Source organism: Neofelis nebulosa, chromosome 10 (assembly GCF_028018385.1).
Source record: "Neofelis nebulosa isolate mNeoNeb1 chromosome 10, mNeoNeb1.pri, whole genome shotgun sequence".
Classification (NCBI taxonomy): Eukaryota; Metazoa; Chordata; class Mammalia; order Carnivora; family Felidae; genus Neofelis; species Neofelis nebulosa.
The window spans coordinates 18,481,966-18,495,006 of NC_080791.1; the positions used below are offsets into that span (position 1 = coordinate 18,481,966).

A 13,041-nucleotide genomic window follows, 5' to 3' on the forward strand; every position below is an offset into this window, starting at 1 on the left:
CCACCGCAATTACGTCTAGAAAAGCAAACTTCGCAAAAAAAAAAAAAAAAAATTAAAAAAAAAAGTCAATCCAACAAACAAAAACCCCGACACACTCCCAGACAACAGCAAGCTCTAGGAAGCCACACATATTCCCATTCAGTCTGCACAGATTTGCTTTATCGGTTCTATGAAAAGCTTCGTGTCAGTTAAAACACCTACCTAAACTGGTTCAACCAAACTCCCGCCATTCAGTGCTATATAAAAGGGCAGGCTCCCGGCTTTCTTAGCCGGGATAAGATATTTCTTATATCAGCAATCCTCTTACGGATAATCGAGCCTCCTTCACCTGGGTCGAAAAATGCACCGCCCCCCCCTCCCCCCGGCCCGACATTCACCTCAAAGGAAATATCTATTTCCCTCAACGTACAGCATCGGTTTTAGGGATGTTTCCATTAATACAGGAAACCTGATTCGGGCAGGATCTGAGCTACACACGTCAGTGACAGTGAAAAAAGACAAAAACAAAACCTGAAACCACCCGCCGCCGCTACGGTACCTGAACCAGGGTCCCGCCCTCTCTTCCACTGGGAGGACGAAGGGGGCAGGGCCGAGTGCGCGGCGCCCACGTGACCGCCAAGCGCAGCGCGCAGCCAAGTCGCGCGATCTGCCGTCATATCAGCTTATGCCGCCGGCCCCTGATTGGCTGGCGGCTCCAGCCGCTAGGAGCGTGGTCTGGCTACGCCCCTCCCTGCCCGGCCCGCTGGCTGAAGGCCGCTGGGCTCACTTTAGCCCAAGGCAACCTGCGACGTCGGCGGCGGTGGAACTCGGAAGGTAGGGATGTCCCCAGGGCAGGCGGCGGCGGCGGCGGCGGCGGAATACCTCCGGAGAGGGTTGGGCGAGGAGAGGAAGGGAAGTGGAGGGAGAGAAATCCGCAGGATGGGTCCCAGGTGGGGAAGTTGGGAGCGCGCCAGACGCTTTCTTTCACGACCGGCTGCGGGGTGTCAGGCTCCGGGCGGGCGCCGGGGCTCCAGCGGTGACCCACGGCAGGGATTGGCAGGCAGCCGGGCATCCTGACAGCGTGCGCAGGCCGTGATGCGTCGAGTGCGGGCGCAGGGGGCGCTCACTGGCGCTCGCTGGCGGGGATGGGGAGAGGGGCGACCGGAGACCTGCGGTGTCTGGGGGCTGTAGCCCGGCCCGAGGACGTTTCGGGGCGCCGAGGAGGCCCGCACATGAAAGCAACACACACGGCGAGGGACGTAAGGAAAACGACAAGTTGGCTACTGCGGATCGCTCATCCCAGGGAAGTCTGTCCAATGAACGCTAATGCTTTGCTTTGAGACAGACTTCCCTATGTTTTGGAGGGATTTTTCCCTTTTTTGTTTTTTAAAGGGGCAAAGAAATTAGGCTGTGACCTCCTGACAATTGCAGTGCAAACCCCAGTTACTGCAGCGTAATTAGGATGGAGGGACAACAGTCCGCGGTTTGTAAAGACTAAAAGGGAAGGGAAATAATGTATCGAGTTAGCGTCGCAAAAGGAAGAAATCCTGTCTCTTGGCATCCCTGTGTTATAGCAGAATAAATTTGGAGGTGGTGTAGATAGATAAAGTTCCAAATGTCAGTAGGTAAAGTTTCCAAACTGGAAAGCTTGCGGTAGGCAGATATTTTTTAACCAAAACCTTCCAGCAGGTTACCTGTCTTTATATCACCGTTGGTGCGTGCGTGTGTATTTAGGTTTCTAATGATAAGCATCTAAAAAATAATAAGTACATGATCCTTGATCACTTACAGAATGCTTTCCCATTCATTATGTAATGTAATTAGCATGGAATACTCAGAATGCCGCATCCGTATGCGTATAACTTGAGAGATAATATAATGTAGAAGCTGGGAGAACAGACTCTAGACTATACATCCCAGTTGTTACTTGTTGCTTAAGTTATTTAAACACTCCTGCCCTCAGTTTCCCTTTCTCTAAAGTGAAGGTTACAGAATTATCTACCTCCTAGGATTGTGATAATTAAGCCAAGTGATACAGAAAAAATGTTTTTAAACAATACCTGATTCTCAACAAATGTTAGCTGTTACTGTCTATACTTTTAAAATAAAGCAAAAGTAAGAGTAGACTCAGATATTCTAAGCCTAATTGTGTTTTATTAAAAACTGTGTTTTATTTTTATAAAGTTTCTTTGTTTCTGTAAATGTAAAATAGTACCAGCTTTGTTTCAGTCATGGGTAGTTAACTTAGGGTCTGTGAAGACCCTGACTTCAGTGGGGTATAAACCCCTTAAAATCGTATGCAAAATTATGTGAATTTGTAGTCACTGAGAATTGTAAACATTAAGGAGCTGAAGAGTTGAGATAGTGATGAAGAGGCAGTAGAACTTGGTGCAAGTTTAAGAAGTTTGACTTTGTGGGGTGCCTGGGTGGCCCAGTCAGTTGAGCGTCCAGCTCTTGATTTGGGCTCAGATCATGATCTCACAGTTCGTGGGTTTGAGCCCTGTGTCAGGTTCTGCACTGCCATTGCGGAGCCTGCTTGGGATTCTCTCTGCCCCTCCCCTACCCCCGCTTGCTCTTTCTCTCTAAACAACTAAACATTAAAAAAAAAAAGAACTTGGACTTTGCAGCCAGACTGCATGTGTTTGAGTTCCAGCTCCAACATTTGTTACTTGATGATCCCAAGCAGATTACTAGTATTTCCTGTGCCCAGCTTCTTGATCCATAAGAGAATACCAGTACCTAACTCATGGGGTTTCTTGAAAGGGTTAAATGAGCTAGTATTTACAGTGCCTAGTGTACAGTGAATATTGATACTAGATATTATCAGTTATTTTTCAAAGAAAAACCAAATGACCTCTTTCTCCCTTAGGTTAAAGTAATTTTGACTCAGCTTTGGCTCCCGTAACAGCAGTAATAATAGCTCCTGTTTCGGGGCGCCTGGGTGGCGCAGTCGGTTAAGCGGCCGACTTCAGCCAGGTCACGATCTCGCGGTCCGTGAGTTCGAGCCCCGCGTCAGGCTCTGGGCTGACGGCTCGGAGCCTGGAGCCTGTTTCCGATTCTGTGTCTCCCTCTCTCTCTGCCCCTCCCCCGTTCATGCTCTGTCTCTCTCTCTGTCCCAAAAATAAATAAAAATAAAAAAAAAAATAAAAAAAAAGATTTAAAAAAAAAAAAAATAGCTCCTGTTTCTTGAATAACTTCTCTGTGTCAGATAGTGCCAAGAGACTGGAAACTTAGTCCTTAAACCTTAAGAACAATTCTATAATGAAGATACGTTATCTCATTTTATAGATGTGGGTTTGAATGTAAACTTCCAAGTTGAATTGCAATTTTGAGATTATATTGTCACTGATTTCGAAAGATTTCTTTGTTAGATGTCAGAAAGCATGGCAACGTATTTAGGAATACTTAATTTCTACATTCAACAAGTAAAATTAATTGAAGCCAGAATTCTAAAAACACTTAAAATAGGTTTCATTTCACAGTCTCTAAACCGCCTCCCTTTCCGGCACTGGTTTGTCGTTGCAGCAATTATGCACAGGGAATATACAAATGAACACAACTAGCATGGTCCTCAGATAAAAGCAAAACTGAAGTTAGGGACTGAGATCTTGTGAAAGTTATTACTCACGTCTGATATTGAAGGTTGATTAAAGTAGATTTTTGGTTACCGTTTGAATTGTTTTTGGCTGCACTGTACTTACTGTATTGTCTTAGGGCTACGGGACTCTATAGGTAACATGTAAACTCGTTTGGAAACTCTTAACCAACCTTTAGTGGTGTCACAATATCTAGTTGCTGGGTTGTTTTTAAATGTTTATGTTTCCTGGTATGACTTAGTGTACTTCCTTTGCTACATTATTTCCCTTAGCAGTCTCTACTCCTTATGGCTTCAGCTTCAACCAGTACAAGCTCACTGTTGAACTTCCGATTCATATTTGCATGTAATCTACTGCTTTATGTCTAAGAGTAAGCGTAGAGTTAAAGCTTATTAGTCTATGCTAATTAAAGACCCAAACTGACTCCATCATTCCTTACACGCCCTGCGTGTCCCAAATATATATATTTGTCCCTGCGGCACCAAATATAACAGCTCTCCCAGAATTCCCTCTTTTGATTATGATGACATCCTCATCCACATGAGCCAGCTTAAATCTCATAGTCATCCTGCATTTCTCCCTCTTTCATATTCCAGTATTTAATTGGTTGTCACGCCCTGTGGGTTTTATGGGGTTTTTTGTTTTTTGTTTGTTTAAGCAGGCTCCACCCCCCCCCCCCCCCCCCAGTGCTGAGGCCAACATGGGGCTTGAACTCATGACCCTGGGATCGAGACCTGAGCTGAGATCAAGAGTCAGATGCTTAACCAGCTGAGCCACCCAGGCATCCCAAGCCCTGTGGGTTTTTTACTTGCTCAATCTCTGATGAATATGTGTGTTCTTAGAGCTGGGCCAGTCTATCACAGGAGCAACCAAATTAGTCTATCTCTGGCTCTGGCTCTGGCTCTATATTTTTCTCATCAATACTCATATTCCTAATGGAATGGTTTCTATGAAGCACGGGTCTAATTATAATCTCTTCCCTGCTCAGAGACCTTTTGGTATCTCCCCGTCGTGTGTGAGGGAAAGTTCAATTCCCTAGCAGGGCAGCAAGAGCCCTTCACAGTCTGACACCACTTTCCTTTTATAAGGTTTATCCTCAAACATTTTTTTTCCCCTCTGTTTCACCCGTCACGCTGTTTGGCACCCACCAGTGACACCCATTGAGTCACGAATGTAGCTTGACTTTTTTCCATGCCTTTGCCAGTTGTTACTTTTATTTGAAATGCCTCTCTCTAAACTTTTCTTTCTGACAATGTCCTTTAACGCCTGAATCAGATGTGTGTATACCTTTGTTATAGCACTTGCATTGATGTGATTATTTCTAAAATTGCCTTATCTTGAAGATGGATTTTGACTGTATCTTTTCGATCTTTATAGGCTCATTATCTAGTGTAGAGCTTGATGCTTAATTGTTATTTGAATGAATTAACAGTGTATGATGAAGGATGTATGTCAATATCTGGCATTTGGCATTAGTTAACTAAAACTAGGCACCGGGGTGGCTTGGTCAGTTAAGCATCCGACTCTTGATTTCAGCTCAGGTCATGATCTCACAGTTCGTGAGTTCGAGCCCTGCATCAGGCTCTGTGCCAACAATGCGGAACCTGCTCGGGATTCTCTCTCTCCCTCTCTCTCTGACCCTCCCCTGCTTGCTCTCTGTATCTCTCTCAAAATAAATAAAAATAAACTTAAAAAAAAAAAAAAACTTTCCATGCCAAAGTGAGAAAAAAATGTTTGCAACGCCTATCACAGAAAAGGAGCTAAACACTCTTAATAAATAAGGACTTCTAGAATTTGATTTTAAGAAACTGACAACTCAGTGGGAAAATGGGCAAGGGATAAAGACATAACTTCACAGAAAAAAATATAAATTATTCTAAATATGTGGAGTCATGCTCAACCTCACTCATAATAAGAAAAAGTTAAATATACACCGAGATATCATTTTTGTTGCTATCAGATTAGCAAACATCTTAAAGTTCGATGATATTGTCTGTTAAGGTTTAGAGAAATAGGCACTGTGGCCTTGCAAAGTGGTACAGTTCCTGTGCAGAGCAATTGGGCAGTGCCTACCAGAGTGACGAATGCAGTTCATCTCTGTCCTAGCTTTTCTGCTTGTAGAAATTTACACAAAGTAGGGTTAATCGTTGTAGCATTGTTTTAAATCGCCTAAGATTAGAATCTATCCAAATCCTTGTACGTGAGTTAGATAAACAGCAGCGAAGTCACACAAAGGAAACATGTCCATAGTCCCTTAGCCACACTTTCAAAGTCCGAAAAGCCCTGAAAAACCAGAGGTTTTTTTTGTTTTTTAAAGGTGGGCACCCAAACTCATTTGGTGGCAAGGGTTTACTCCCAACTGACTGAGGTGCCCATTTTGTGTTGGTGCACCTGTCAGGTACCCCCACCCCTTGCAATTTGCCGGGACTGTTTTTGTTACTCTGGGTTTAATTGCATATGGCAACATTAAAAAAAAAAAGAGGTAATGAAAGCCCACATGAATAACAGAATGAATGGAAGCACCTGTCATTGGTAATAGCACAGAACATGGAGTTATATATGGCAGGAACTCGTGCGTCGTGTGTCTGTGAGGCCTCCTGCTGAAGAAGACGGTGTGGGCACTACCACCATGGGACTTAAAGACTAGAAGAACAGATTGCCAAAGTTTTACACTGGTGGTGAGGACCAAGAGAGAACTAACGAAAACCAGGAAACCACCGCCCAGGACAGAAAACAAAGATCCTAACCTAATGTTCCGATTAAGTGGATGTGCCAACAAGAACATAAATAGATGCCACCGATTGCTTCGTGGATCTTGAAACAAGCTGGAATATATCAGGAGGAACTACTACTGAAGAAGAATGTTAGTATTAAGAAGAGAGGAATCAAGTTTAGGGAGCAGGGTAATGCAAAATATCTGAAAGTATGGTGAAAATTACTCTGCCGGTCAGGAAACAGCTACACCTAACCCTGGTGAATTGGCTAAGGTAATACCCGATGGAAACGTTGAGTGCTGAATACATTTGCAGTGGTGGTGGAATATTGTGGCAACATATTGTTAAATTGCTCTGCACAGGAACTGTATCACTTTGCAAGGCCATAGCAATGTAGGGTAGTGCTTGTTGCCCTACAACCTTACCGGCAGAGAATGTCCTCAAACGTCAGGATATTCGTTAAGCAGGAACTTCATATATAGTTTTTCTAAAAATGTTTCGCATTAAAAAATATCAACATGGGTAAATAATTGTTGCACATGCTTATCCTTCAGGGACTAAGATGGATCTTGTACTCAGTGCTGCAGATTATTATTTTTTTACGCCGTACATCTACCCAGCCTCGTGGCCCGAGGACGACATCTTCCGACAAACTATTAGTCTCCTAATTGTAACAAATCTTGGCGCTTATATCCTTTATTTCTTCTTTGCAACACTGAGCTATTATTTTGTCTTTGATCATTCATTAATGAAGCATCCACAGTTTTTAAAGGTAAGTGATTTTCTTACCTACTTTTTAACTGTTTTTACCGTAAAAATAATACGTATTTGTGTGTGAGATTTTCAGGTTAAACTGGTTATAACCATTAAGAAGAATTTCTGCAACCAGCATTAGATGGGTTAGATAGTTTTGGTAGGGCTAATCCCCTCTCTTAATGGAAACAAATAAATGAACCCAACTTCTTTTTTTTTTCTTTTTTAATTATAAGCCTGGTGTCTTGCTAGATATATAGAATTTCTTTGCTAACAGTGATGAATAAATAAATGCACACATTTGTGTATTAGCTTTAATGTTTGACTTTCACAAACTGAAGTATGTTTTTACTATGTGTGTGTATATATATATATATACACACATATGTACACATATATATGTATATACACACACATATACACACACACACACACATATATATATATATATATATATATATATATCTTTTGACACGATAGGAGATTGTAAATTTATTTACAATCATTTTCTATTTCAGTTATTTATATTTATCAGTTCCTCCAAGGACTAAAAAAAGAAAAAATCAAGAGAGGTTTGGGGATGGAAGTTATTTATGAAAGAAAGGCTCATTTTATAAATAGACGTGTAGAATGCGGATTTTGTGAGAAAAAGAGTAAGATCAAGAATTCAAGGTACTTAGCGTATTTGCTTTTTAAAAAAGAAGTGTCTTTCTTACACATGCATTCCCACGTATTAACATTTTAACGGAAACAGTTTAGCAGTAAGCTCCTTCACATAAAAGAGGTTGAAAAATCCATTCCAAGACAATTTCATCAACTTCATGCTGGTTTTGTTTAACATAGACTTTGTGGTTTTTAAGTATTGGAAATTTCATTTTCAGAATCAAGTCTATAGAGAGATTACGTTTACTGTGCAGTCATTGCCGTGGATTAGTATTCCCACTGTTGCATTGTTCCTGCTAGAGTTGAGAGGTTACAGCAAATTATATGATGACGTAGGAGAGTTTCCAAGTGGTAAGTAAATAATATGAACATGAGGCACAGAGTGGTTTCTCTCAAGAACCAAATCTGCCTCTTTTTCTTCTTTTAAAATAATTACAGATTGTGGGGTTTTTTTTTTTTCAGTTAAAAATTTTTGATGTTGGTTAAATTTTTTTTAATGTTTATTTATTTTGAGAAAAAGAGACAGAGTGCAAGCAGGGGAGGGGCAGAGAGAGGGGGAGACACAGAATCCGAAGCAGGCTCCAGGCTCTGAGCTGTCAGCGCAGAGCCCGATGTGGGCTCAATCCCATGACCCCCGGGAATGATGATCTGAGCTAAAATCAAGATATGGACGCTCAACCACCTGAGCCCCCCAGGCTCCCCACTTAATTGTTTTTAATGCTTTGTTTTTATGCATTCATGTCTTGCCACATAATGCACATTTCCTAATCTATCAATTTTAATCTATCAGTTAATTAATCAATTAATCAATTTCCTAATCTATCAATTTTGTGGATGGAATTATGCTTAGGGGAAGATGGATAGATCAGAGATAGAGCTTTGCATTCATTTACTATTCTCATTATTGAATTCAGACTCCCTCAAAAGCTCAAATAGTACATAATTATAGAAAATCAGAAAATACAGATTTTAAATCCACTGTCCTGCTACCTAGAAACTACCTCTTTTGACATACATCCTCCAGTTTTCTATGCATGTATACTTCATCATTTATGCTACAAAAATGAAAGCCTACTACACATACTGGTTTGGACTTTGCTTTTTTTTCTTAGTAGTGTATATATATATATGGCCATGTTTTCACTCAGTAAATATTGACCTTATATAGTGTATGAATTACAGTATCACATTATGTAGATATCCATAGTTTATTTAAATGATCCCCAATTTTTAGGCCTTTAGATTATTCCTTTTTTTCTCTTGTAGCCAGTCCTGCAATGACTAAATTTTTGTGAAATTCTGAAATTACTTAATGAAGAGACATTTCTGGTGTCTCATATTAGAAAGCGAGAATAGCAGTTAACATTTATCGAGTGTTAATATGTACCAGCTACTTCTAAGCTTTCCACACGTATCAATCCATTTTATTCTGTATCAGTTCTATGACATAGGTCCTGTTATCACGTTCCTCTTATGGGTGAGTAAATTAATGTACAGAGAGTGTCAGTAACTTGCCCATTCAGCAAATAAGTGGTCATTCAGCAAATAAGTGGTCTATCTGGGACTGGCCCTCAGGCTCGCTTGCACCCGCACAGCTGCTGTCCAAGTAAGAGGTTAGATATTTAAAAGAAGGAACAAGAATTCTACAGTAGGGCGATGAATTGACTAGGCCTTGAAAAGTGGATAGGACTCTGAGTAAATATAAAAGGAGAAAGTGCATTCTAGGTACATGGAACAGAATGAGTCAAGGTACAGAGGTGAGACTTTCAAGATGTTGGGAGGACACTGAGTAAACCAGCCCGGTCAGTACAGGAATGGATCAGGCAGGAAAGATCAGAAAAAGTTGGGTTGTGGAGGAAATGCTAGGTTTTAGGTATTTAGCGGGAAATGAAGTTCTAAGCAGGAAAATAGTATGTAAAGATATGTTTTATGAGGATTAAGATGGAGGAAAAATAAACAGTGTTATTTATGCCCAGAGATTTAAATAAGAAAGATGCCTTAAGCGTATGTTTTTTTCTGTCTCATAAATGTCTTCATAGTTTAATATTTGAGGTGGGGGCACTTTAAGGTTTTATGCGAGGCAAATGAGGAAATGAGCAGATACCAGAGAGATTAGGAAGATTAATTTATAATGTATTGAATTAGCCAAAACAGGTGATAGTGTTAGGTCTAGGATCATATTTGGTCCACTGAGATGGACAAGTACAAAGTAAATTCTGATCCTGGAAGCCGGATCTTGGTTCTGATCTATCGTGTTGTCTCTTCTAGGCTGGTTTCGGCTCATCGTTAGTATACTGTCCTTCCTCTTTTTCACTGACATGCTGATCTACTGGATTCACAGAGGCCTTCATCATAGACTTGTGTATAAGGTAGCGTGATATTTAGGGGAAAGAGAAAAACCATATCCATTTCAGCAGTGTATGGTTACAAATTCTGTTTTCTGTTTCCCAGAATTTCCTGTAACTTACTAAATACCTAAGTAGCCACAGCATGACAGATACCAGGTTCATTTTGCTTGTGTTCTTTATGGGTCTGGAGGGGCTATGTTAAAATGTTACTGTTTCAGGTAAAGGAGGGCATTTTATAACATGAGTGATTTTGCTGAATTTATAGAGATTTTTTAGTTAGGTCATTGGAAATGACATGCTCATGACATGGGCATGGAAAGCTCGGTTGAAAAGTGACGGTGGTTATTAACTGTGTTCTTTCCTTCTGTAGCGCATACACAAACCTCATCATCTCTGGAAGATTCCTACTCCATTTGCAAGTCATGCTTTTCACCCTGTGGATGGCTTCCTTCAGAGTCTACCTTACCATATATACCCTTTTATCTTTCCACTACACAAGGTGGTTTACTTAGGCTTGTACATCCTGGTCAATATCTGGACGATTTCCATTCATGATGGTGATTTCCGTGTGCCCCACATTTTAAGGCCATTTATTAATGGCTCAGCCCATCATACAGACCACCACATGTTCTTTGACTATAACTATGGACAGTATTTCACCTTGTGGGATAGAATTGGAGGCTCATTCAAAAATCCTTCCTCCTTTGAAGGGAAGGGACCACTTAGTTACGTGAAGAAGATGACAGAAGAAAAGTGGAACAGCCACGCAGAAAACGGTTGTAAAAATGAAAAATTATTCAGTGGAGAGCTTACAAAGACTGAGTAGTAGATTTTTGCCCTGTTATTGAATACGACAAAATATTTTTAGTTAAGGAAAAATAATCTACATACATACAACCAAGAGACATAGCAAGTAAATGGTATTTGAAAGTCCGCGTTGTGGGTTCTGCTCATCATGATGGTAGGTCAAGGAGAGATGCTGTCTGTGAACACCAAGATTTTCAACCTCGTGCTTACAATACTAAGTGTTGGTCTAAAGGGCAAGTTATGTCTTTCTAGCCAGCATATCTATAATTTGTATAGCCTCAATGGTTTTTGTAAGGATAGAGAGTAAATTATCGAGGGGACTAGGTTATGTCCTTCTGCCTTAATCCACCCATACTGATTAAGAAAAATATGTTATGCTTGATAATACCAACACTAAGCATCATAACAAAGAAATACTAATAGGAATAGGGTTCCTTATTTCAGGAATGGTTAAGTCTTCAGCGTTGGTATGGTAATGACTACCCATAGTGTTTGTTCAAGTGGACACATCAGTGTGAAAAAAAACCCTGATAAAACATTAGCAGCCAAGTAAATGACCTAATTAATAGCAGGTATAAGAAGATTATCATCTTCCTACATGTAGGAAGCTTCTCTGTAGACATTGTCAAATAATTGCATTCTACTGATGAAAACATAAACTAGAATTTTTAAGAAAATATTCATGCTACCATGATTTAATCCAAACCTGGGACTATTTTAAGATTTTGATGATTATTGTTTTAAACCGTTGTTTAATAAGTATTATGTGAACCTGAGTATATTTAGAAAGGGAAATTTGATGCCCAAGTAATATATTTGACATTACTGCTTTTTTAATTAAAAGGATGCACTGCACTTTTGATATGTTTCAAAGTTACAATCCTGTAATTTCCTATGAAAGGAAGTAATTGCCAAAAATTTAGGCCTATCACTGAAGATTAGCTTTGAAATCTTATTTTCTCTCCTCTCCCTTCACTTTCCCCCACATTCTGTGCAAGAAGATTTAACAAATACTTTCGTAAAGAAATGTTATGTGTTGTAACAAATATGTTGGAAAACATGATTTGGAAAGGCATTCTATAAGCTATTTATGTAAAATCAATAAAAGTTGATTATCACTGTTATTAAACTGTATCAGTTAAATATTGTAACCGCACAAAGTATTCTTTGTACAAATTTTGTGTCAACTTGAAACCACAGACATGATGTGGATTGTTGAAACTTTTAAATGTTCCCAAATGCTCCAAGTCAAGAGAGAAAGAAGGGGGTAGCACATTCTTTTTATATTCACATTCTTACTAGATGTGAGTGTTTTAGCAAGAGACCCGTCATAAAACTTAATGCTTGGTGTCCTGAAGAAAGTATTTTTTTCTGAGTTACTGTTGACAGCGTCCTACTACTTAAACACACTAGCGTGCCAGCCACACTAGCGTGCCAGCCGGTGTTTTGTAACTGACAAATGCAGACAAGTGATGTTCACTAACCCACCCTGGCTCCAGTGCTCCACTTGGACCCCCCAAAATTAGGAAATTAAGCAAACTTTGTTTCCTCTGATAATGACGGCTAATATTCAAGTTTTCTATTTCTGTTTCAGTTTTGGTAGTTTATCTGTCTCTAGGAATTTACCCGTTTCTTCCAGGTTGTCCAATTTGTTGGCATATCGTTTTTCATAATATTTTCTTGTAATAGTTTGTATTTCTGTGGTGTTGGTTGTTAGTTCTCTTCTCTCATTTGTGATTTTATTGATTTGGGTCCTCCCTCTTTTCTTTTGGGTAAGTCTGGCTACACGTTTATCAATTTTACTAACTTTTTTCTCAGAACGTGCCCCTGGTTTCATTGATCTGTTCTATTGTTTTTTTAGTTTCTATATCATTTATTTCTGCTCTAATCTTTATTATTTCCTTCATTCTGCTGATGTTAGACTTTGTTGTTCTTTTTCTAGCTTCTTTACGTGTAAGGGTAGGTGGTTTATTTGAGATTTTTTTTTTTTTTGCTTCTGAGGGTAGGCCTGTATCGCTGTATAGTTCCCTCTTAGGTTCACTTTTGCTGCATCCCAAAAGTTTTGGACTCTTGTGGATGACAGCTAGCGTTTATTGAGTTTCACTCCTGATCAGGCACTATTACAAGTCCTTGACATGAGGAAATTGGAATGCAGTTGTATGACTTTTCCAAGGTTATTTC

The 13,041-nt window shown here is 40.0% G+C and overlaps 1 protein-coding gene across 1 annotated transcript; it reads left to right on the forward strand.

Annotated features, from left to right (window-relative positions):
• Positions 1 to 685: 685 nt before the first annotated feature.
• Positions 686 to 11,980, forward strand: SC5D (sterol-C5-desaturase). Its single transcript, XM_058687080.1, has 5 exons — positions 686 to 813; positions 6,844 to 7,061; positions 7,924 to 8,056; positions 9,974 to 10,074; positions 10,424 to 11,980. The coding sequence occupies exons 2-5, from the start codon at positions 6,852 to 6,854 to the stop codon at positions 10,877 to 10,879; spliced, it is 900 nt and encodes a 299-aa protein (XP_058543063.1). The 5' UTR covers positions 686 to 813; positions 6,844 to 6,851; the 3' UTR covers positions 10,880 to 11,980.
• Positions 11,981 to 13,041: the final 1,061 nt, after the last annotated feature.

What these genes read in the sequence shown, in the direction of transcription:
- SC5D (XM_058687080.1), top strand. Translation starts at nt 6,852, where the DNA reads ATGGATCTTGTACTCAGTGCTGCAGATTATTATTTTTTTACGCCGTAC. An exon ending in AGCATCCACAGTTTTTAAAG is followed by an intron (nt 7,062 to 7,923) that starts GTAAGTGATTTT and finishes TTTCATTTTCAG; the next exon opens with AATCAAGTCTATAGAGAGAT. An exon ending in ATCATAGACTTGTGTATAAG is followed by an intron (nt 10,075 to 10,423) that starts GTAGCGTGATAT and finishes TTCCTTCTGTAG; the next exon opens with CGCATACACAAACCTCATCA.